This window comes from Anastrepha obliqua, chromosome 1 (assembly GCF_027943255.1).
Source record: "Anastrepha obliqua isolate idAnaObli1 chromosome 1, idAnaObli1_1.0, whole genome shotgun sequence".
NCBI lineage: Eukaryota > Metazoa > Arthropoda > Insecta > Diptera > Tephritidae > Anastrepha > Anastrepha obliqua.
In genome coordinates this window covers 135,193,530-135,219,339 of record NC_072892.1, presented here as the reverse complement: position 1 = coordinate 135,219,339, position 25,810 = coordinate 135,193,530, and the positions used below count along the sequence as shown (strand labels likewise).

The window sequence follows — 25,810 nt, the reverse complement described above, 5'->3', positions numbered from 1 at the left end:
TGTCCAATGCAAAATTTACGTTAAAATCGCCACTTAAAATCATTGGAACTTTATTGTAATCTTTTCTAAGTATCCGCGATACTTCTGGTGTATACTTTATTAAATTTTCGTGAATGAATTCCGTGATGCTATTTATTGATTTTTTTTTCTGTCGATACTCACGACACTTTTCTGTATTATTTTTCGACATAATTGCGGTAAATATTTAAAAATGAAAATATTTACGAATATAAAAATACACACGCGGTTGCTATTATGAGCGTCCCTAGCAAAACCTACGTGACCGAAACTCTAACACAATTACACATATGCACTCGTATTTGTTTGAAAATCGACTTTTTTTTTGGTTCTCCGTCACCTTTGGAAAATGTGTAAACAGTAAGCAAACTTTATTCATATATTTTTCCGCATTTTTGCGGGTAGTAAAAAACAAATGAATAAAGTAAGTCGTTTACGACTATACAAGTATATTTGATTTGGTTGCGAGCAACTCAAAATGTTATCCCAGGAAGAAACTACTTTGGAATTTTTATAAACATGTATACTCTGTCATCACATTATACATAGGTGAAGAACTTTACTTGAAAATCAATTTTTTTTCGACTCATTTGATGTGGGAATTTTAGAGTTAATTTACCAAGCAATATTTTAAAACTATTTAGTCAATTAGAAAATTTAATTAAACTTCCCTTCTTTAGTATTATAAATTTTTTATTTATTTCAATTTTTTCAAATAACATTTCTTTAACTACAACATTTAGTACATTTCTACATATAACTATGACTGGTTTCGGACGCATTCAAAACAAAGTAAACTGATGCGAGTATGGATTGCTGAAGTAGTTAAACGCTGTGTACGAAGTGGCAGGTACTCGATAAGCGGTGCTGTAGTATGCTTCCGCAGAATCTGAAATGAGAGATAGGGAAGAAGGGTTTTAAAAATTATTTTTTTTTTTATTTTTTTGCCATTTTAATATATAAATCATAATACGAGTACCAACTGTTAAAAGAAAAATGCAACTCAGGTGCAAATAAACAACTTAATTTTAAGTGTCAATAAATGGTAGTGACCCATTGTAAAACAGTTTTAGTACAATGGCAGAAGTGTAGTCGTATAATATAGATAAGTCAATAATTATTTTATGCATGCATTAATCTTAGAAGCTTGCATGTAGGTATTAGTTAACAAACTGGTAACGCTTTACACCAATAAACGCTAATTACAGCACACGCGCAGTTAACTGCATACCTACTCGTTTATTGCATATTGATGTATGTAAACCTGAGTGAATATACACACAAATACATAGTCATATATGCAAGCATTGGCACGTTAAACATCTGTTAAGCACTTTGTGTTGTTCTGTTTACTTTTTTTTTGCTAAATTTTTTAATTGTACTTTACTTTCTGCTGCACCTGTCACAGCAACATTGCGGCACAGATGTTTGATCGGCTGTGGTCAGAGTGGGTGTAGCGACTCATAACAGATTTTTGCTCTTAGCAACAAAGCAATTACAGACTACATTTGTGCTTTTTAAATAGCAACACCTTTAGCAATTATAATCGGCATGCTGTCATCCTCCGGCAATCAAAACTGAATTAATAAATTTATAACTACATCGGAAAAGGGCATTAAGAAAACAAGTGCAGCGACTTGGATAGAATTGTAATTACTTTTTAGCAACACAAAAAAAAGAAGAAAGGAATAGCTACAGCTGCGCTGAATTTTACATTCTAGTAAAATGTAGTTATAATGAAGATTACGTGCCTTTCTCTATCGATAATAATCACTTAATTCATTTATGATTCAGCCTTGAAGATAAATCCCTCGATTACACCTTTCATTTTTTTAGTAAGTAAAAGTAGCATTTTTCATACTTCCAATTGCTCAATAGGTTAACAGTGAGGTTTCAAACCTCCTATGAATAGTTCACTGAGATCTTATAGTAGTTGTAGGCTCCATAATATTCTACGTCTTGATGAGTGTCAAAGCTAAAGAAGGCAAAAATAGTGGTGTAAATACACAAAAAAAAGCGACTGATAATAAATTGAATTACAATAACAATTTATTGTCTTTACTAGAACAAAACGGTGACAACATAATTAAGTGTCTTAGGAACATAGGAAACATAAAACACCTGCTCTTCAACAAATACCGGTGCGATGTCAACCACACCATTGAAGCACTGTATGCGATATTAAACTTACTTCCGGTAGACCTGCAGGCAAGGTACATTGCGCGCAGAGCGGCAAAAAGGCTGAACACTCTAAGTAAGTGGTCAAGCACGGATTATGGTCACGGTAAAATCCTGGCTGGCACTTTGGGGCTTACCGGACTGGTGGACTATGCATTTCCGCCTATACTTGCCATTACAGCGTTTACGAGCCTCCTGCCCTCAAGGGAAGAAAGGGAACGGGACGATGTAAGACAGGGCGAGTATACACTATAGCTCAAAGCTAAAGAGCAGGTTGGGCGGAGGTGTATACTTCGAACATCTGGGGATCTCCTTCAGTTTTCAGCTCCCCGACTACTGTAGTGTCTTTCAGGCGGAACGGATGGCAATAATGAAAGCCGCGGCACTGATACAGTGTGATGCGATATCCGGAAATGATATCTACATTTTCACTGATAGCCCATCGGTGATAAAATCCCTCACAAAACAGTCGACCACCTCCAAGGCAGCCATGAAATGGCGAACATAACATGGGTTTCTGGCCATCGCGACATTGAGAGTAACTGTAGAGCCGATGAACTAGCGAAACTCGGTGAGTACATAGACAATGACATAGGGATACCTTTACAAACGTGCAAGCTACTTATCCTTGAAGAAATCGTAAGAGCAGCGAACGACAGATGGAGTAACGAAACCACCTGCAGAATCGCCTGGCAACTGTGGCCGATTCTCAATGCTACACGCGCAGTATCTCTGCTAAGCCAAAATTAACACGGTCTTAGCACACTGATGTCAGTCATAAGGGGCCACCGCTTAATAGGTAGATACACACAAAGGATGGGTGTGCAAACACATGACTTCTGAAGAAGTTGTCGAGATGAGGACGAGGAAGAGAATCTCGCACCTACTGTGCCACTGTCCTGCCTCTATCCAGACACAGGTTTACTATTGTAGACAGACAATTTTTTAATGAGTTAGAAAATATCAGTTCTGCAGAAATCAGAGATATTATATTTTAAAATTTTTGAAAAGCATACATCGGTTTTAGGAGAGATAGGAACAAGCTCCCCACGCGGCATCACAATGGGCTATGAACCTGAGGGTGTCCCTCCGGACAACCGCTTCAACCCAACCTAACCTAGCATAGTAAGAAGTAGGCACTTTGTATCATTGGTGTTTCGGTGATAGAAAGGAGAGTGCAAAGCGAAAGGAACAAAGTGAAATGCAGAATAGTGTAGGCACCGGCAAATAGTTACATATCGAGGATGGAAGGCTCGACACATGTATTTGGGCATATTTTTTTTCGGTTATAAAGTATCAGAAGCTCCTTCCACTTTTTATTTATTGCTCAAAACAACCGCGGCCATTTCGCTGCTTAACACGTTGACTGCCGCGCCGGCACCCATTGCGCATGGCTTTTCAATGGGTGCCGGCGCATTGTTTTTGGTGTGGTGGTGATGCACACTTGCGGCGCTGTGTGATAACCTGCAAATTTCGCTCGGCAGTCAACGTGTTAAATATAAAATTATTTAAAAAAAAAAAAACGTAAGTAAATAATGCTTTAACTTAAAATGTATGTGAATTTTTGTCACAAAAGTACTCGGAAAGGTCGGGCTGGAAACTAAGTAATTGCGAATTTCACTCATAGATGGCATCAGTTGAATTTTTAGGTTCGCAGGCGTAGTACAAATGTAAAACACATTTTGTTATTTGATAGTTGGCGACTCAGCTGTCAATCAGTAAAAGAAGTTTTTTGATCGGTTGCGCAGTTCTCGTTTGGCGTTAGTTGAAAAATTGAAAATTAAAAGGAACATTTTCGTCTTATTTTGGTTTTTTATTTCGGCAAATTGAAAACTGCATCGCAAGCTCATACAAAGTTATGTGCTGTTTATGGTGACGAAATCTTATTTCATTCTGGTGATTTTTCACTCAAAGATGAAAATGCTCTGATCGTCCAGTTGAAGTTGATGACGTCCTAATCAAATCAATAATCGATTCGGATCGTTATAGTACAACACGTGAGATTGCAAAGAAGCTTCATGTATCACATACATGCATAGAAACTCACTTAAAACAACTTGGCTCTGTTCAAAAACTCTATACGTGGGTTCCTCACGAACTGAAAGAAACGCATTAACAGCTGCTAAAGAAACGTAATGAAAATGATCCATTTTTAAAACGGCTGATAACTGGCGATGAAAAATGGGTTGTTTACAACAATGTCAAGTGGAAAATATCGTGAAGCAAGCCAAGTGAACCAACTCAAACAACATCAAAAGCTGGTATTCATCAAAAGAAGGTTTTGTTATCAGTTGGGTGGGATTACAAAGGAATTGTCTACTTTGAACTCTTACCACCCAACCGCACGATCAATTCTGATGTCTACATTGAACAACTAACGAAATTAAACAATACAGTTGAAGAGAAGCGGCCCGAATTGAGAAATCGAAAAAGGTATTGTATTCCATCATGACAATACAATGCCACACACAACTTTGGCCACTTGGCAAAAATTATTGGAGCTTGGTTGGGATGTTTTGCCACTCCCACCTTATAGTCCTAACCTTGCACCATCTGATTACTTTTTGTTTCCATCTTTACAATACTCCTTGAGTGGTAAAAATTTCAATAATGATGATGATGTCAAATCGGTTTTTTGCTAATAAAAATCAGAAGTTTTATGAACATGGGATTATGATGCTGCCTGAAAGATGGCCAAAGGTCATTGATCAAAATGGGCAATATATTACAAAATAAAGTTATTTAGTTCCATGAAAAAATTGTCTTTGATTTTCTAAAAAAAATCCGCAATTCATTAGCTGCCAATCCAATATTATGACAATCCACATTGTAATCTTTTTCCAGTTTGAATTGAAAACTACCTGACTCGCGGCGTTTCATAAGCAAAGGTTTTAATTGTGATGAGTGATGAGATGAGCTATGTTGGAAGTTAGGTATCTATTAGAGCCAAGAATAGGCAACAATCACTTTGCGACGACCTTCACCAAATTTGTCTTGCAGCAAAGTATAACTACGATTGAACTTGGAGAAACATCGTCTCGAGATGTTGCTTGGAAATCAGGACGATATTTACACAAAATCCATCGCACAAAATCCTCCACGATTTAATTCTATTTTAAATCAAGAAATAAACAACAAAATAGTAATATACCCGTTCTGGGGATGATTATTATTAAAGAGGTCAAACTTTGTGAAGCCAGTATCAGGTTTAATATATGGTATTGGTGTTGCCATATCTCAAAACTTAAGCAGCAACCTATTAACAAATATTCTCACAAGGACTCTTAAAAATTGCATATCAAATGTCTATCAAAATCGGGTCGGCCGTTTCAGAGATTAGTCCATACCAAAATACAGGCAGGTAAATTTTTTTAATTTTATGGGCTTAAGGAGAATCGACACGCACCATCTTTTGTAAATATTAAAGCTGCATTCGACAGCACGAAAAAGAGTTGCCTCTATGCCGCGATCTCTGAATTCGGTATTCCCGCAAAACTAAAACGGCCGGGCACGATGGCGTTGAGCAACACCAGCAGCCCCGTCAGAATTGGAGTATCGAGTATTGTAGGCGATGGAACGATGAGCTGCATGAGCTTTACGGTGACATACGTAGACATAATGTAGCGAATAAATATCAAGCGGCTCTGCTTGCTAAGTCATGTCATCCGCATATATACAAACGCTCCGGCTCTGAAAGTATTCGATGCGGTACCAGCTGGTAGTACCAAAGAAAGAGGAAGGTATATCCTGCGTTGAAAAAATCAGATCAGAAGCGCTTGGCTTCACTTGGTGTGTCGAACTGGCATCGGTTAGCACGAGAAAGGAAAGACCAAACTCGGCCAAAATCACGTTAGTGATTATCGCGCCAGTCAATCAGAAGAAGAATTGCAATGCAGAATATGTGACAGCAGGCGTCTTCTTTTCGCGAAGCGTTCCCAAGTGGCGAATAGATGAAGCAACTGGTACAAATGAACAGCGTTGGAATAGAGTTGCCTAAAATTGCATTTGTTTGTAAAATAGTGAGCTATACAAGATGAGGTCCACAATAAATATGACTGAGCTAAAATAGAAACGACAGGAGCTTTGTTCTGATAACTTCGACTTTATTTATTCAAAATAGTCCCCTCTGGCCTCGATACACCGCTTTGCGCGATCTAAAAGCTTTTCGAAAGAGTGTTTCAGGTCATTGACCGGAATGTTCTTCAAGATGTCGGTACAAGCCTTTTGGATGGCCTCTGCGGATGCAAAACGTTTTCCTTTCACGACGAAATGAAATTTTCCGAATAGGTAGAAGTCACAGAGAGCCATATCAGGCGAATACGGTGAGTTTTTGATGGTTAAAATGCGATTTCCAGTCAAAAAATCAGTTACAAGAGTAAAACGATGCAATAAGCGCTAGCTTCCTTCTTCGTGGTATTCCGGGCGAATTCGACGAATGCGATGCAACAAACGCTTCAAAACGCCAAGTTAAAAAATTGCATTGACGGTTTAGCCCATTGGCGCGAAAGCCTTGTGAACCATTTTGACTTCTCCAAACGCGATTTTTTGGGTGGTGGCTCGTCTGGGGCATTCCATCCGGCACTTTGACGCTTAGTTTCATGTTCATGTTAGAAACGCCATGTTTCATCACCAGTTACAAGTTCTCGTCTTTTCTCGCCTCTTTAATGAGGTCTGGCAAATGTTGAATTCTGAGCAATTTTTGGTCCTCAATTAACTTGTGCGGAATGAAACGAGCGCAGACCTTTCGCCCAAATCCAAATGATCAGTTAAAATGCGATAAATCGATGTTTTGGAGATATTCAACTCCGATTTAATGAATTGCAACGATGATTTCGGTTCATTTTTGATACATTTACCAACAATTTCCATGGAGTTTTCGGTGATTACTGATTTTGGGCGGGCCGTATGTTCATTGACATTTATGTCCTCACAACCATCTCTGAAACGTGTAAACCACTCATGAACTCTTACAGGAGATAGATAATCATCGCCATCAACTTTTTCCATCAATTCAAATGTTTCGGTAAACGTTTTGCCGATTTTAAAACAAAATTTGATATTAGCTCTTTGTTCGAAACTCATTTTTGTACCCATGACACAAACATACTGACATTTTAGACGCAATAACTTCGCTTCCACTGAACTGAATGTGACCAAGCTTTCCCTAGCTGATGTAATTTCCAACGCACTAACTAATTAAAAGGATGGCGCCATCAAAAATATTTCCAAATTTTTCTTCAACTGAGCCAAGCAGAGAAGTGGCGAATAGAAAAGGCCTAATTATTTGCGGTGATAAGCAAAAAAGAGGTTACAACAGTGCTTATGTATGTATGTGTGTATATGTTTTAACAGCGGTATAGCATGACATAAATTTCTTTCTTCACAGTGCAGAATCTTACATTATTTTATCTTTGCAGATTTTTTAGAATATCGAATTGTGACCTAAAGAAATTTAGACTGCTTAAAATTTCTTTCACATCTTTTCCAGAATTCTCATCCATAATATATTTAAATATTTTAACGCAAGTTTAAAGACCGCTCCCTTGCTAATACAGCACTTAATGGAAACCATTTAAGAAAATATAAAACAATCACCCCATTAGTGCCACATACCAAGAAAAATAAGTCATCTTACAAGCATTTAACTATCAATTCAATTCAACATTTTATAGCTTTTGCCATTAAATCCAAACATCAGAAAAGAACAAAACTCAACAACCGCACCTATTTAAGCATAAATTGCAATATTGATTTATTATTTGCCTAACATGAACGGAAGGTTGTCATATTAAAAGAACACAATCGTTTAAGTAATTTATGTGACTACTTACGTAGTCCTATCAGCAAAACGAAAAGACCAAAAACAAAAAAACGTCACGTGTATTTCCAATATTTATTGGCACTTAAAAACTTCAACAACACCCACAACGTACAGCTACCATTTAAAATGCTAATAAAATGAGCAAGTGGAGTCAAAGCTTAGCATCAACTCTGAACTAACATTTTTTAAAAAGAAAAGAAAAAATGAAATTTACACCAAACAGCTGCCCACTAGAGCCTCTCGTAAGTACAATCCGAAACGCAACAAGTTCGTAGCTTAAGTCTTTCGTTGTTGCTCGTTGTTGCTAGACTACACGTGCCACTAATATGCAGTGGAAGTTTTTGTTTAACTGCATTTTTGTCTTGTGTCATTGTAATTGGTTAATTTCATTTACATAAAAAGTGAAGTGTTTGCATAACGATGCTAACAGGCTGAAATGAAACCAGCACAAAAATGGCAACGGCTAGTGAAATCGGCAGGGAAAAAAGCTGGAAAAAGCTGCTCAACAAAAGCAATAGAAAAAGGTGAACAAAAATCGATGCACTATTTTGGGCAACTCTCCTGCAAAATTGGTATTTTATTTAAGCTAATATTTGTAGTAGTGCGCGCTGCTCCTGCGCCTTTGGTTTTAGGCTATGCTTTGTCTTACTTCGAGAATAATTGCGGCGCATGCGCACTTCAAATGGGCTGGCAGTCTGCGAACATTCATATGCATTAAGCTGCACAGAGCTTTAGGACGCCGAGATTAATGTTCAAATGTATAGTACAAATTAAACTTCGGACTGTGCGCATTCCGGCAAGCATCCAATGGCCACCACCATTGGACTGCCTAACGCTTATGCTTCAGTTCGCAACCACCCACAGCAATGCTCTAGTTGCAGGGGCAACTGCTCAGCTCATTTGATTTGCGCACACATGTCCTCACATGCAAATTTCCAACAAACGTAAAAAACCTTCTGCTGCCAATAGTTACAATACATACACACACATTTTGTTGTTTTTGTTTTTTTTTTATTACCTTGTTGCCTACCTTTTGCCAGTCATTAGGTCAATAAGTGTGCGAGCGTGTGCAATCACACAAAAATTAAACGGACAGTGCTTGCAATTTGTATGCAGATGAATGTGCGATGATAAGCAAATTTTAGCATTCTTGTGCAGTCAAAATTTCACAATAGGTAGAAAAATTAAAATAAACAAACAAATTGACAAACGTGCCACACAAAAATGCGAATCAAGCAAAAAACACATCAATTTTTCAAACGCAAGTGTTAAAAAATGACAACTGCCAATGTCTGTTTGACAGTCGCATGCAAAGTTAGAAATCAAAAATCGCCAAATCGCTAATCAGCCAACAAATAATTGACAACACTACGCCCAGTTGATGGTGATTAGTTTTTTCTTTTTTCGTTTTTTGTTTGGCTTTTTTTAATACTACAAATATTTGCCTACTCAGCCAAGAAATCGCAGCATAATATGTTGCTATAAGCTTATAATAGAATGACAAATCACTTATTATGGCAAGAGAAAAACATAGCAAAAAGTTGAACTGGAACAGGTGCACTAGTAACTAAAAGTAGTTTGAAGCAATGACAAGGCCAACACTGCCAAATTGGTGGCAAATCGTAGCTCAATATTGAAGGCGCTGGTCTTCATTTCAGCGTTCAATTAACTCGAATATATTTCGTCACATAACGCGATAGGTAGGTAGGTCGGGTGGCCGTCGCAAAGAGACTCTTAGACCTTTCGTAGACCCATTGTGATACCACTGGAACCTTATACTACGGACTCCTTTTTAAACCCTTCCATTGCTCTTATGAATGAGCAAAGCTTCGTTAGTTTTAGATGCGCTATATCCGCCACATCTATTAGGAATGCAGTATCAAGATTGCGAAGCCTCCTTTTGGCTAAGCCTTAACACTCACATAGGAGGTGTCTGATTGTTTCCTCTTCTTCAGTGTTAAGACAGCTTCTACAAAAATCGTAGTATGGGTATTCTAACCTTCTGGAGGGGTTACCTGTTGGGTGGAGGAAAAAGTTGATAGCGTTCTTATAGTTTCTTTTGTATTACAACGATGCTGTTTGGCAAAGGGTAATATAGAGAGAACTCTTTCTGCTCTACAAAGCTATGTTCATTGTATTTTTGAGTTATTTAATTTTTTATTAGTTTTGAGGCATAGAAATGGAATACCCAGGAGGAAAAAATTAACATTTTCGACACCTGCTCTTCTTCGCTTTTCATTGAGCTCAAAAAGCTGCCAAAGCAGGTCTGGAGATTTGCGACGTGTATAGAGAAGGTATCATAGGCGAGTCTAGGTAGGTAGGTAGGTAAAATGGCAAGAGTGTCACAGGCACACTTCAAGTAGCACTTACGTGCCGTTTTGATACCATAATGTGGACCATTACCTGTGCAAAGAAAAATTATTGAGAAGAGATAACCTTCTACAGCCATCCATTGCTGTTGATTAGGGGTGGGATTATTTTCGAATAATATTCGAATAAACATTATTCGAATAAAACGAATAATACTATTCGTTTCAAATAATTCGAATAGTTTACTAGTTTAGTAAGGTATTCGAATAGTGAGGTATTCGAATAGCATTATTCGAATAAACGAATAAAAAATTCGAATAAATATTATTCGAATTGCGAATACCTCTCGAATAAAAGATTTTATTATTCGAATAATTTTTATTCGTATAGTCCCACCCTTACTGTTGATGTAGTGGAGGGGAGAAAAGGGATCTAGGCTGGAGAATTTCTTCAAGTCATCCCCAAAGGGCATGTTCCAAGCTGCTCCGCATGAGTACCGATCACCCAGTGACCAGTGACCACCGCAATGAGTTTGGACAATTCCCATCACTTTAAGCGTTCTGTTTCTATCGTATTGGGGCCATAGTGTTTTCGAAATACCACACGATGAAACAGACCTCCATCTGTCTTGCGCTTTTTTAGAAAGAAATTGACAACGGATAAAGGGACACCGATGTCTGAGAGGGGGACAGTTGAAACTGGTTTTGTCCATTCCTTCCTGGCAAGCTCGTCGGCAATTTCATTTCCCTCTATATTCCTGTCCCCAGAAGCCCAGATAAGGAAGATGTTTCTTGCTCGATCGAGAGGTTTGAATTCCTCCTTACAGGAGTTCACCAGAAGAGAGCTGCAATACGGCGACGACAGGACCTTGATCGCAGCTTGGCTATCGGAAAAAATAAGCGAGCCTACAGCATGGAAATAGTTTGCAAAGTTCAAATATGGAGACTTTGACGTCAATGCCGCGTCCCGTAGTGGAAGACCTTCTTAATTCGATGAAGAACGTTTCAAATCACTCATGAATGAGAACGCTCGTCAAACTAGTCATGAGTTCGTGGTAAAAAATGAACTGCGATCATAAAACGATTCTCAATCACCCTCATTCAATGGGATTTACCGAGAAATTGTGAACCTGGGTGCCTCACGAGCTCAACGAAAAAAAAATAAAGAAAGTTGCCTTCAAATTGCTTCTCATAATCTCGCCCGTCATCGAGCAACACGCGGTCATAAACAGCGCTTTTTGTACCGAATCGCCGATACATCAATATGAAACACAGAAAGGAATGGGTGGAAAAGACGTCAAAGCCGAGAGTCAAACCGGATCTTCATCCAAGAAAATCATGATATGTGTTTGGTGGGTCTGGGGAACCATGGTGCACTGGGAAATACTCGAAAAGAATGCCACGGTCAACAAAGAGCTCGTGAGTGAGGTTATTTGACTGAAAATACCTCATTGAAAAGGACAAAGAATGCTCCTTCACGACAACGCCAGGCGCCATGTTGCATAAGTCGTCAAAGTCACACTCCAAGTGCTCGAATGGGAGGTCTTTAAGCATCCATCGTATTCTCCGAACCATGCACCGACCTATTACCATCTTTTCCGCCCTCTGTCGAACCGTATGAAGGGCGTTACCTTCCATAACAAAGAGGTATTGCAAAACTGGCTCAACAACTTCTTTGACACCAGACCAGGCGATTTTTGGCGAACGGCATCAACAAATTGGTCGAAAGGTGGGAAGGTGGTTGTAAACAGCAACGACGAATACATAATTGGTTATAGCTTCCCTATCTATCAGTAATTTATGGACATAAGAATCAAAAGTCTGGATTCTAGCTCTTTTATAGTTGCTTGACTGACTGAGTAAAGGAAGACTTCATTTGTGAATAATACTCTCGTTTTTATTACTGCAAGCCCCCCTTTACGGCCTTGACTTCCGCTTGAAAAACCCTGCAATAATCAGGGAGGTGAAATGATTGGTTAATATCAAGCTCAACAGAGTACACCACTCCGTCTATTTTATTCCATCGGTACAGATGGTTATACACTTTTTTTTAACAATAAATTCTCTTTCGAAGGAAACGCCGTCATGCAGAATTTATTCAAGCTATGTATATCCTAGATCTTACAGAAATACGTTATACCAGGAATGCAGGAGAATTTTTCAAAGATTTATGTGTGCCCTCTAGCGTACTCGATTGCTCTCAATCTGAGAGCTGACTTGGCAACTGTATAGATAATAGGTTGAGCATAATATTGAGTGCCTCTGTAGGTCTAGTCCTAAGGGCCCCGGAAATGCAAAGACTGGCCATCCTTTGTACATGATCCATATAATGTTCCCGTTTGATGCCCCCCTATCTAAAGCCGGCCACCATACCAGAACGCCGTAGGTTAAGATTGGTCTTACTAAGGCTGTGTACAGCCAAATATACGATAAAAGGTCAAATACCCCAATTTAACCCAAACAATTTTTCACAAGATTTGAGTGCTATTGTCGCTCTTTTTACTCTATCTTCGACATTTGACTACCATCTGAGTTTTCTGTCTAATATTGGACCTACGTAGCGGGCATCATCCACCTATCGTTGGAGGAGTTATTTCAGGAATTCTATGTTTCGTTCTAAATAAGATGAGTTCCGATTTACTGGGGTTGACGCTTAGCCCATTTGCTTTTGCCCAGTTTTCAAACATGTTTCGTAAATCTTGCATGATTTTACAAAGTGTATTGGGAAATTTCTTGCTTTCTACCATCGCTACATCAACCACATAAGCTACGGTGGGCTGTCCTCTCTCCTCTAGGTTCTTAAGCAAGAAGATTATTGCGAGTACCCAAAGGGGAATGGATAGCACTTCACCTTGAGGTGTTCCTCTACTGACTCTTTTTCTGATCTTCGAGGCTATTAAGGTCGCGATCACAAATCTTAACCAGAGTCTCAGAGATCTTGAAATCGGTTAGTGTCTGTATTATGGTGCCCGTTAGGATATCGTTGAACACGCCCTCGATACCGAGGAAAGCATGAATTAAAGTTTTCTGCAAAAAATAATGTTTCAAAAACACGGCTCTAATTTACAGTCTGTCGGTCTGGAACCGGCTAAATTCAAACTTAGGGTGCAAGCCCCATGGAGGATGTCTCTGCTTGCTTGACTTCGAGAACTGTCAAAAATGAATAGAATAATACTGAAAACAAGGCAAATTGAGTACTATAGGTCGTTTCAATATTTTTCTCGAATTTGACAAGTCTAACGTCAGCTCCCTTTCCAATACAAAAAAAACGAGCAGAACAAACAAAAGGAGGAGAAATTACATGTTTGTAAAAATTCAGTGGATTCAGCGCTTTCACCCACTCTTCCGCTTCACAAACAAGTAATTCCCCTTCCTTTTGCTTGTTTATTCATGGGCTCTTATGACACGGCGAATTCGGAATGCGCAATCTTGTATTCTATTAGCTTTGCTTGAAATGGTTGAAGTACGGCGAAGTTTCAAATAGCTCAATGCTCTTTTTGCAGCGCTTTTGATATTAGGAATTGAACACCCCTGCCATCCATTTAATTTGATTTGGTGTAGTATCAATTGTGAATTTTAGTTGCAGACAGACCGGAAGCGAAACCGAAGACGAAGACAAATACGTTTCGTTAGTGCTGGTAGCTCATAGCAGTACTCATTTTCTATTATTTAAGAATTTTAAGTGTTGTAGTCACTTGTGTCAGTAGTTGGAGTAGTAGTAAAAGGCTAGCAACGCGGGAAAAGCCTAAAGACATGCTTGGTTTTTACAAATAATGAGGTATTTAGAGCAACTGTTACCTGTCCCAAATATATAAAAGTGGAAAAAGGTTCACAATCACTGTTATTGGCGTCTTATATTGTACATTTTTACTATTAAAAGAAAAATTCGCGAAATCTTAACATCCAACCAGCTTCTAGTTAACATCCTGATTCAAAAATGTATTATGTTTTATTGAATATGGCTAACATCTCTGTTTCCTTTTTCCTTTTACGAATCATCTGATTGTTATGATAGCGTTCAAAGTGCCCATTTGGCCATACAAGCTTTCAAAGTCAAGCAAAACAAGTACAGCAAGCAAAGCCAGCTTGCATTGGGCCAGCACCTTTAGAGTTCCGTTATAAAAAAATGGTAAGTGGGCGTTTCCTTTCCAATACCCGTTGCGCAATTTGTTAGTTTTGTGAGAAATTTATAAAGCATAAGTCGTTTTTGCAAAATGAGTTCCGCTCATGAAAAACGATTGAAAGCAGTGTGAACAGCTATGTACACACCGAAGGTTCACAAATTGAACGTGCAATAGCAGCAAAATATTTGAAGAAGTCGAAGACGAAATGGGTGCAATGGTATACCGAAGTTAAAAACGTTAACGACTTCTCGAATGAGGCAAAAAAAAACCTCTCGAAAGCAAAATTTGAAGATTATTGATTTTATTGTGACAAAGCCGAATTTACCGTTGCAGGTTTAAAGAAAAGTGGTGATAATACATCCAACGACACGATTCGAGAACGTTTTCATGCTGAAGATCTGAAATTCCGGAGCTCATTGAAAAAACCGCTGCTCTAATTATCACACATTGAAAAAGGGCTTGCAAGGGCTAAGGGGACTGTAGGAGACTGGTTGGACTGTTGACGGCCACTTCCTATGGGCGAAGCACATGTAAAAGGTAGGCATATCATATAATGCACTCTGCCCAGCATGGGAGAGGAGGGTGAGACGCCGGACCACTTTCTGTGCGTTTGCCCAGCCTTCGCTCGAATCAGGCCTGAAGTCTTCGGCACTGATATGTTAAGAAGCGGCCACCTTGGCTCCCCGGCACCACAAGGTATACTCAAATTTCTTCGGAGGTCGAGTAGATTTAAAGAAAATTAAAAAGGGAATTCGAGCGCAGTACAATGGACATAATTGTGTCTGAGTGCTGTACTTGCTAGTCTGTCCCGACAAAAAAAAGGACTAAGACAAATTCAGAACGAAATTGGGCAAACGCATTATTCACGGACGAATCTTCTTTTTGAGCGAATAGTTGCGTAAGTTGGTCTTAGTGTACTATTGATAAACGACAACATAAATCATTCAGTGAGGCTCATGTTTGGGGCTTTTTTCCGAAAAAGTCTTTAGCCATTTATTTATGTTTACCGCCAATTTGCTTGCAGATGAATAAAATATACCTAAAAGTATCATTGCCATAGACTGCAAAGATGTTTTGAAATACTAGTCAACCTTATACTCTGAAAGAGGACAACGTTCCCAAGCATCGAAACCGAAGGTGGGTGGAGTGGAAGCAGTAAAACGCGATTGAAATGTTAGATGGGCCTTGATTGAAAATGTTTGGCAATAGTTAAGCAAATAGTCAAAAGAAAGCAAAAAAATACGGAGGTTAAAATACGGGGTTACCAAGGCAAACTCGGCTCAGTTGGAGCCCATTACCTCCACAACTTGTGTGGGAATTAACACAAAAAGTCCTGGTGGAAGAAGTTATATTTTCCAAGTTATGACGGCCACGTTTCTAAAGTGTGATCAATTTAGAGGTATCGGATCTTAAATTGATATAAAACAATGAAACAGCTAATTTATTGGACAATCTTTATTGTTTTTGTGTAGAACCATTCATGACATCTATTTCTTATTTCTTCTATAATGTTGGCTTCGAATACCTCAATCGAAGCTGGTTTATCCAGAAAGCATTTAGACTTTACATATCCCCACAAATAAAAGTCCAAAGGGGTGATATCACACGATCTTGCTGAGCAGTCCACTAGTCCGAGACGAGAGATAAATTGCTCACCAAGACGAGGACGCAATAAATCCATTGTTTCGCGGGCTGTATGGAAAGTAACGCCGTCTCTGTTACATTGGTGCCAGCCTCAACTTTTAAGAAATATGGGTCTACGATTCTTTCAGCCCTTAGGCCTCACCAAACGGTTGTTTTCAATGGATATAATGGCTATTCCTGAATGGCTTCGGGTTGCTCTTCAGCCCAAATACGGCAATTTTGCTTATTGACGTGTCCATTTAGCCAAAAATAGGCTTAATCGCCATAAGTTGGCATGAGCGCGGGATGGAAACTTTTCACAGAGCGTCGATTTTCGTAAAACAATTCAACGATTTGGAAACGTTGTTGACGCGTTAGTCTTTCCATGATGAAATGCCAATGAATACTGATAAAAAATGATGTAACGGGTGATCAATCATGAGGTGCTTTTTTCAATAGTTAAAAAAAAACAAAAATGTAAATTATGTTCAAAACCTTTATTTATCATTTGAAAGGACATTCTTTGACATTTACTTTTTGAATATGACTTCATTCAAATGTTGGCCGCAACTACGCTTAAGGTGGTCCATTCTGAAGGTCCAATTTTCAATCATTCGACTGGTATGTCGTGAATAACACGCGTAATGTTGGCTTCCAGAGCTTCAATCGTAGCTGGTTTATCAGCATAGACCTTGGACTTCACGAATCCCCAAAGAAAAAAGTCCAAAGGTGTGATATCACAAGATCTTGGTGGCCAACTCACAGGTCCTAAACGTGAAATCAGCTGCTCTCCGAAATGACTTCTCAATAAAGTCATTGTTTCACGAGCTGTATGGCAAGTGGCTCCGTCTTGTTGAAACCAAATGTCGTAGAGATCATTAGATTCAATTTCAGGTAGCAAAAAGTCCAATATCATGGTACGGTAGCAAGCACCATTCACAGTTACGTTGCGGCCATCATCATTTTTGAAAAAATATGGACCGATGATTCCACCAGCCCATAAACCACACCAGACCGTTGTTTTCTCTGGGTGTAAAGGTAGCTCTTGAACCTGTTCTGGTTGCTCTTCATCCCAAATACGGCAATTTTGCTTATTGACGTAACCATTGAGCCAGAAATGCGCCTCATCGCTGAACAAAATATTGCTCGCAAACAGCGGATCTTCTTCAATCTTTTCAAGAGCCCAATCAGCAAAACGGTGACGTGCAGGAAGGTCATTTGGCTTTAGTTCTTATACGAGCTGTATTTTGTATGCTTTTAAATGAAGATCCTTCCGTAAAATTGACCAAGTTGTTCCATACGACAGTCCAAGTTGCTGAGAACGGTGCCGAATCGATTCATCGCGGTTTTCACTTACACTGTCTGCTACTGCCGCTATATTCTCAATGCTTCTTGCTGGACGTGGTCTATTCGGTCGAGAATTATCCACCAATGAATATTCGGATTCAAATTTGTTGATGGTATGTTGAATAGTGTTTAAGGCAGGCCGATTATGTTGACCATAATGCGGTCTAAGCGCACGAAAAACATTTGTCACAGAACGCTGATTTTCATAATACAGTTGAACAATTTGTAGACGTTGTTGCGGTGTGAGTCTTTCCATGATGAAATGCCAAACGCTGTTCAACAAATCCACGATGACAGTTTGCCACAACTCGCGCGCGATCTGTAAAAAAAACGCAAATGAAAAAACTCCTCTTAATTGATCACCCGTTATTTAGTTTGACAGTAGTCACGCGTGATCTGTCAAACCTATTGGAAAAAGTACTTCCAATCTGATCACCCTTTATTAGACATACTGTTAATCGGATATTGAGAAATATAAATATATATATATAATTGGCGCATACACCCTTTTTGGGTGTTTGGCCGAGCTCCTCCTCCTTATTTGTGGTGTGCGTCTTGATGTTGTTCCACAAATGGAGGGACCTACAGTTTCAAGCCGACTCCGAACGGCAGATATTTTTATGAGGAGCTTTTTCATGGCAGAAATACACTCGGAGGTTTGCCATTGCCTGCCGAGGGGCGACCGCTATTAGAAAAATGTTTTTCTTAATTTTGATGTTTCACCGAGATTCGAACCGACGTTCTCACTGTGAATTGCAAATGGTAGTCACGCACCAACCCATTCGGCTACGGCGGCCGCCGTATTTAAATTTAATTAGTTTATAAAAATATTAAGACGGCCATTGTAGCCGAATGGGTTCCTGCGCGACTACCATTCAGCACAGGATACCCAAAAAGTTTTAAGCGTCTTGGTTAAAATATTGAAAGTTTTGTAAATTTTTTTTTTTAATTTTGTGCATGGTTTGAAAGTTTAAGTTATATGATTTTTGTTGTAGTTTGAACTATATTTACAAAAAAAAACAGTTGTGGTGTGTTTATAATTTTGTATCGGCAGGCGTAGCAAAGAAGTAAGAGCCAAGATGTCTGGATCTTAGCCCCGCCAGAGCAGGGCAGCTAAAGAGAAGGTGCGGGGATGATTCCACCTCAGCCTCCATACATCCATCGCAAAAGGGACTTGAGGTAATTCCAAGCCTTACAGCATGCATTCCTCGCGCATAGTGACCGGTAAGAAAACCCCATGAGATGCGAGAGCTGATATTTTGCCAACCTCAGAAGCTCGCCCGAGCGCCCCCGTGCCACACGTGGCCATCTTTTCAGGAGCAGACCGCAGATAGTCAGAGGGATCCCCATTCTCTCCTTTCGCGGGGAGATGACCTCACATGTCCCTTGTCTGGCCAGCTCATCCGCTTCGCAGTTTCCCACAATGTCGCTGTGACCAGGAACCCAGATGAGGCTAATGTCAAAGAATTCGGACGCAGTGGAAAGTGAGGTCTGGCATTCCCTGCCCCCAAGTGTAGCCCCCCGTCTACTCTTCCCTTGATGGAATATGAGTGGACCTTGTTTAAACACCGATATGAATTTCGATAAGCCTACCATTTCATGCCCAGCACTACTGGGCCAGCTGATCTCACCATGCACAAACATCTCACTTAACCTTCACTGCATGCCCAGAAAATACCAGAGATTGCCACTCTGTGCATGCAATTTTTCTAAGAGCTAATAATCTAGCATAAATACCGTTATAAATATCCAGTACATACATACAAAGCCATGCATGTAGTGTAGCCTACACGTTCATACGTATGTTTATTTTCGTTTGTTTTGTTTATTGTTTTGCAACAAAAACAAGAACCAAGAAGGTTTATAATGCGGGCAATGGCATACCATGATGCCAAATTGTCAGCCAGTAGCACTTATGCCGAGCAGCAACAGATCGAGCAAATAAATTGGATTACAGCAAACACCATTCGTCTATCTGACCTTCTAGCGAATATGAAATATTACCTGGCATTAGCTGATTCATGTCGGCTTTACCTTCACCTACAGCAGGACAAAACATGCGATTCGCTTGATCTGACACGCAAATGGCACGCGTGAGTTAGCTTCCTTGCAAACTATGATACTAAATTTACGATTTAAAAAAAAATTTTTTTTGAGGCAGCGTAACTAACTCACTGTCACGTGTCACATCCCGTTTGAAGCGGCTCCCCTAAACGGAGCAATGGCGCCACTAATGTCGCTACTAACACACCAATATGTCAATTAAAATCGTGCTTAGGCGCATACGCGTCTACACTTCAATCACTTTCTTCACAGCCTTCACCACTTTTCGCTTTCTTCTCACAGTTTTGTCAGCAGACATCGAAAAGTCGTGGGTAAATTGTCAAATTAGAAAAATTATCTCAAGCTCAACTGATTATGTACATACATATATACATACATGTGTGGGTATACACATGCAAACATATGCAGGCCACAACTAGCGCTGCCATTACGACATTATTGCTTACAACATGCAAATCTGCTTACGAACAACGCTTGTTGTGCATTTTATCAGCGCATTTTTATTATGCCATCCAGTGCAAAGCGTTTAGCATTTGAAATATTTTGCAAACAAAATTGCATAAAAATACCCTCACCATGCGAAAGAAAAAACTGCAACCGAACAAAAAAAAAGCACAACAAAAAGGTAGACGAGTTATTTGCGCACGCTCGCTCGCATACGTTCGTCCACCTGCTATTGGCATGTTTTGTTTTCATTTTCGCTCATTGCCAACGTCACCCCTGCCTGCACATGCATGCACAAGCATATCCAGCATCCAACCGCAACAGGCCAAGCGCGCTAGTGGCCAGCATTCATCCACGCGTGCATTTATTCAGTTCAGTGTGTCATTTGGTTTTTGGGTTGCCGATCAGCTGGACACCAGCTGCCCAAATCTCGACAAGCTGCAATTGTGAAGCTTTGGTTTGTGGTCTGTGCGAATTTCCATTGTCCGTCGTTGTGATGCCGCCGCTGAATATGAGTTCTTTTGCCAAAACAAATGAGATCTGATCGCTGCACGCGGCTCTTGTGCGCACGAAGAACTCCAACAATTTGAGCTCTGCTGATCCACTTAGCTATGCATATTCGTATGCACATACACACATACATGCGCGTATAGGTGTTTCGGTGTGCTGATATGCATGAATATCTGTTTGGCTATTAATTTGTATGCAAAATTCTGCTAATTGACAGGCGGCAAAAATGCTACCGCACAAAAGGAAATTTGTGCCACACTCGTGTTGCAAATTGTCGGCGCATTGGTGCTGTTTTTCTTGCAGTTGTTTGATTTGAATATTTTTCAACTTTTCAACTTTAGTATGAATGTACATAATTGTTAGAATGCTGGTGTTTTCGCTGAATTTTCTGTCCCATCAACGCTACGGCCTTTGCATTTTGACAATTTAATGGACTGTTCCTCTGCGAAAATTTAATTTCAATGAATGAATTTTATTATTTGTATCCATTGCAATTTGTTTTTATAGCAATATCACTTTTTGCAATTAATTTAATATTTTTCTTGAAATATATTCGAAATAAGTTGGCTTTCATTGATCAAACGGCGCGATACAAGTTTATATAACAAAATCACAAAAATTACAGAAAAAAAGATTGCGCCTTCTGAATTCAAATAGAAGGAAGGGAAATTACTTTTTTGCAAAGAGGTTAAGAGTAGGTCTCAAACTGGCACCATATACACCGATTTTTCGAAAGCGTTTGACACGGTTTTGCACAAAATTATCCACATTAAACTTGAAAATCTGCAAAGTGAAGTCCAAAATAAACAAGACGGGCATCATAAAAATGTTTTTGATGGCGCCATCTTTTTAATGAGTTAGTGCATTGAAGGTTACACCCCTAGCTAAGCTTGGTGACACTCGGTTCAGTGGAAGCGAAGATATTGCGTCTAAAGTGTCAGTATGTTTGTGTCATCGGTACAAAAGCGACTTTCGAACAAAGAGCTAATATCAAATTTTGTTTTAAAATCGGTAAAACCGAAACATTTGAATTGATGGAAAAAGTTTATGGCGATGATTATTTATCTCCTGTAAGAGTTCATAAGTGGTTTACACGTTTCAGAGATGGTTGTGAGGACATAAATGACAATAAACATACGGGACGTCCAAAATCAGTAATCATCCTAGTTTATGAAAAATGAACCGAAATTCATGGAATCGAAGTTCAATATCTCTAAAACGTGCACGTTTCACTGGGGACCAAAAATTACTCAGAATTCAACATTTGAAAAGACCTCATTAAAGAGGTGAGAAAAAACGAGAACTTCCTTTACAACAGACGAGCCACAACCCAAATAATCGCTCCTTTGTTTTTACGATTCTAAGGCAACTATCCACAAAGAAATCGTGCCAACCGGCCAAGCCGTCAATGCAATTTTCTATCTTGGCAGTCTGTTGCATCGCATTTGTCAAATTCGCCCTGAATACCGCGAAGGAGGAAGCTGGCGCTTATTGCTTGATAATGCGCTATTCTATCGATCCACTCTTGTGAACTGATTTTTTGACTAGAAATCGCATTTTAGCCATCAATCACTCACCGTATTCGCCTGATATGGCTCCCTGTGACTTCTACCTATTCGGAAAATTGCATTTGGCCATGAAAGGAAAACGTTTTGCGTCCGTAGACCGGTCAATAACCTGAAATACTCTTTCGAAAAGTGTATCGCGGACTGAGGGGACTATTTTGAATAAATAAACTCGAAGTTATCAGAACACAGCTCCTGTCGTTTCTATTTTAGCTCAGTTTTGTTTATTATAGACTTCACCTTGTAGGTATTTATTGACCATACACCTTTTGAATTATGTAGGCAAGCCTTAGAGACAATCGAGCAAATTGAAGAAGTGGAAAATAACGCTCGCTATCAACAAAACGAGAAACAACAAAAGTTGTGGTTCGACCAGATAACGGCTGAAGTGTGGAAGCAATGTTGTATGGAGAGAGTAAAATAGCTAAAGCATCTGTTTACCAAAATATACAAAGAAAGCCATTTCCGAATGCAGGGAGAAATGGCTACCTGATTCCAACATATAAAAGCAAAGGAGATTTACAAAAATTTGAAAATTATCGAGGCGTCAAACTTACAACCTTAAGATATGGAAAATGGTTGTGAAATATTGCCTTGAAAACATGGCAGAAAAAACACCAAACTAAGGAAGATTTGTAGCCGAGAAGCCATTAACAGATGAATTATAGGCAATTAGAGCACTAAGGGAGAAATGCCGCAGTAGGAAGAAAAATTTGCATATGGTTTTTGTAGATCTAGAGAAGGCTTTCTATACTGTACTTAGACAATTAGTATGGCTGTTCTTAAGAGCCAAAGGAATACCAGAAGAATAAATCAATCTGATTCAAGATGTACCACGAAAGCACCACGAAAGTATGTACACCTGGCGGACTAACGCAAATCTCCCAGTCATGGTCGGTGTGCACCAAGGTTCAGCACTCAGCCCGTTGATTTTTAAGATTGTTATGGATCATCTGACAGCTAAAGTTCAAGACAAACCGCCATGGAATATCATTTACGCGGACAATATAGTTTTAATTACTGAGGATTCCACTTGCCGGGAGAGAAAATTGAACGCTTGGCATGAAATATTGACACACAACGGAATGCGCTTAAATGTAATGATAACAGAATACCTGCATCTACCATTCGGCGAAGGGGGAATAGACCAACGAGAGGTGCCCTGTATTAAGGATATGTCCTGAGCGTAAATGGAAACATAGACGAAGATGTGATACACAGAGTTAAGGCGGCGTGGTTAAAGTGGTGCAGTCTGACGGGTATCTCATGTGACAGGAAAATGCCATTAACGTGAGACCAGTAATGCTGTACGGGTCGGAATGTTGGGCAACGCAAGCTAAGCACAGCCAGAAGATGCACGTGGAGGAAATGAAAATGCTTCGCTGGGCAACATGAAAAACGCGTGTGGACAAAGTGCAAAACATCAACGCACGAGAAGATATGAAAATTGTACCGATCTCGGAGAAAATGCGGGAAGGCAGGCTAAGATGGTACGAACATGTAATGGGTAGAGTGGAATACCACATCGTCAAACTCATCATGCACATAACTGAGCCAACCAAAACTAGAGGAAGACCACAATCGACATGGCTAAATAGACGACGCAGGACAGAGGAACCTGGCGCATGAGGAGAAGGATGGCCGATTCAAAATAGGGAGAAGGCAAAGAGAGAGAGAGAGGGAGAGAGAGATTAATGACGTTGGTCGTTGCTTTAAGTATTTGAAATATTTACTCTACGCAGACGATTTGAAATTTTTGCACAGAGTTTCCTGTCTTTGGGTACATTGTCATTACAGAAAGACTTGAATGCTCTGAATGATTGGGCTCTGCAAAATAAAATATGTGGTAATAGTAGTAAGAGTTATCACACGACGTTTTCCAAGTCCATGATTACCCTTTTTCAAATTATTATGTTTTAAATGTAACTATTGTCTCAGTCTATGAAATTCGTTTCCTGGCGTTATATTTAATTCATTCTTACGTTCGATATCCATATTAAGAGGCAAAGCTCATCCAAGCAACCAACAAATGATGTATGCAAAAAAATAAATAAATTTTCTTATTTTGCTTGACCCCAAATTGATATGGTATTCAAAAAATAATGTGCTAATTAGGTTAATAAATCTGTTTATCAAACGCAAATCTCTCCTTAACGGAAGAGATACCATATGATTCTGGAAAAGACCCAGAAGTACATAATGCGTATATTACTTTTTTGAAAAAAGTTAAAGTCCAACATGTCTAACTTTTTTACAGTGACCGAAGTTAAAAAGATTTTATTTCATATGTAAAGTATCTAAGTCGATTTTCAATACAAAATTTTAATAGAATTCCCCGAGCATTATTTTTGCGGAATATTTTAACATCACAGCTTCCTGCTCGAACTAAATGATGACGGGTCGTTAGATTTGAAAATAAAATTGCGTTTTCTTTCGATGTTTCGTTTTCAATATGAAATTATACATTATGCGTTGGTGAGCAAAATTCGATCTGCATGTACGGATGTGACTATTGCGTGGTCGTTTTGGCCCGTTTCAAAGTCTTAGCAGGAGAAATTGCGCTTTAGCACTTTCTATCTTTACGGTGCTCAATAATTAGCAAGGAAGATGAATTTCATGAAAAAAATTTTCAAGGCAAAAATACACCCGGAACCATAAATACATTGCCTGGTAAGGGGCGACCGCAATTAGAAAAAATATTTTCTATAATTTTTGTGTTTCATGGCCACAGTGGATTTGAATGGTGGAAATACCTGTTTGGTGTGGTATGAAATGTATGACTACCTCATAGTAGTCCCGCAATACTTCATTTGGTTATGACGACCGATTTAAAGATATATGTATGGCACGAAAAATGTATCCAAATATATTAAAAAATATTCACATATGGAGAAAGGCATAAAATATCATGCTGGCAACTCTATGTGCATATGAATTATAAACAAATTTAATGCAATCATATTCATTTTTAATATAATGTGTACTAAGGTGTATAATATAAGGTGTTTTTTTACTTTACTATAGCAGTACTGATTTTCGTTGTTTAATGCCTGACATCTCTACATGCCGACATCCAGTGAGTACTTAATAAGCCATTCTATACCTTTTTGCAATTTTTTGTGTTTGCGTTTATCTCTTTGCAGCAGTATTTGTTATATTGTATTCCGTTTGATTCATGCAAAAAATATGTTTAAGAAATATTTTAGTTCATTCTACCAACTTCAAGGCTTACAAAATATGAATACATGCACGCGTCGCCAAACATTCCTTAGTACTCTCTATGAGTGATAACGAAGTCGATATTTCGCTGACTCTTTACCAAAGCGAATTTATTAAAGGCAGTCAGCCGAGAATGAAACAAGACGAATTCGTTTTTTTATTTTCCACTTTACAGAGGCAATCAAACGTACAAAACTTTGTTGTCGGTCTAGTGCCACCACCTTTAATGAATGCGCCTTGCCTTATAAGCACCTGATGCGGCTCTCGCATTTTAAGTCGTTGTGTTCAAAAACGCAACTCCAGTATGGGCGGCTCAAATTATCTTCAGCCAACACTACCAGTCTTCGAACAACCTCACATTTGATACACTTTTCAGCAAATACAAAAAAAAAATGTATTTAAATGTGTATTTCGTAAACTTAAGTGAATATTCTAAGCCGTTAGGATGGTGAGTGGTTAAAATTAAATCTGAAATAAGTTGACCAGTAAAGTAGAGAGTAGGGTTTTGTAAATCAGTGTTGTGTGTTTCAGATTGTTTTCCAAATGATTTTTGACCCTTTTTTTTGGCAGATTTTTGAATTTTCACAA

The 25,810-nt window shown here is 39.0% G+C and overlaps 1 protein-coding gene across 1 annotated transcript in view; it reads right to left on the bottom strand.

The window, feature by feature from the left end:
* Window positions 1-690: 690 nt before the first annotated feature.
* The window catches only part of LOC129236226 (uncharacterized), an 84,869-nt gene continuing 59,749 nt past the window's right edge, over window positions 691-25,810 (bottom strand). Inside the window, exon 5 of the mRNA XM_054870483.1 lies at window positions 691-907. Within this exon, the coding sequence (XP_054726458.1) occupies window positions 801-907 (107 nt within the window). The 3' untranslated portion in view covers window positions 691-800. The remainder of the gene's footprint in view (window positions 908-25,810) is intronic.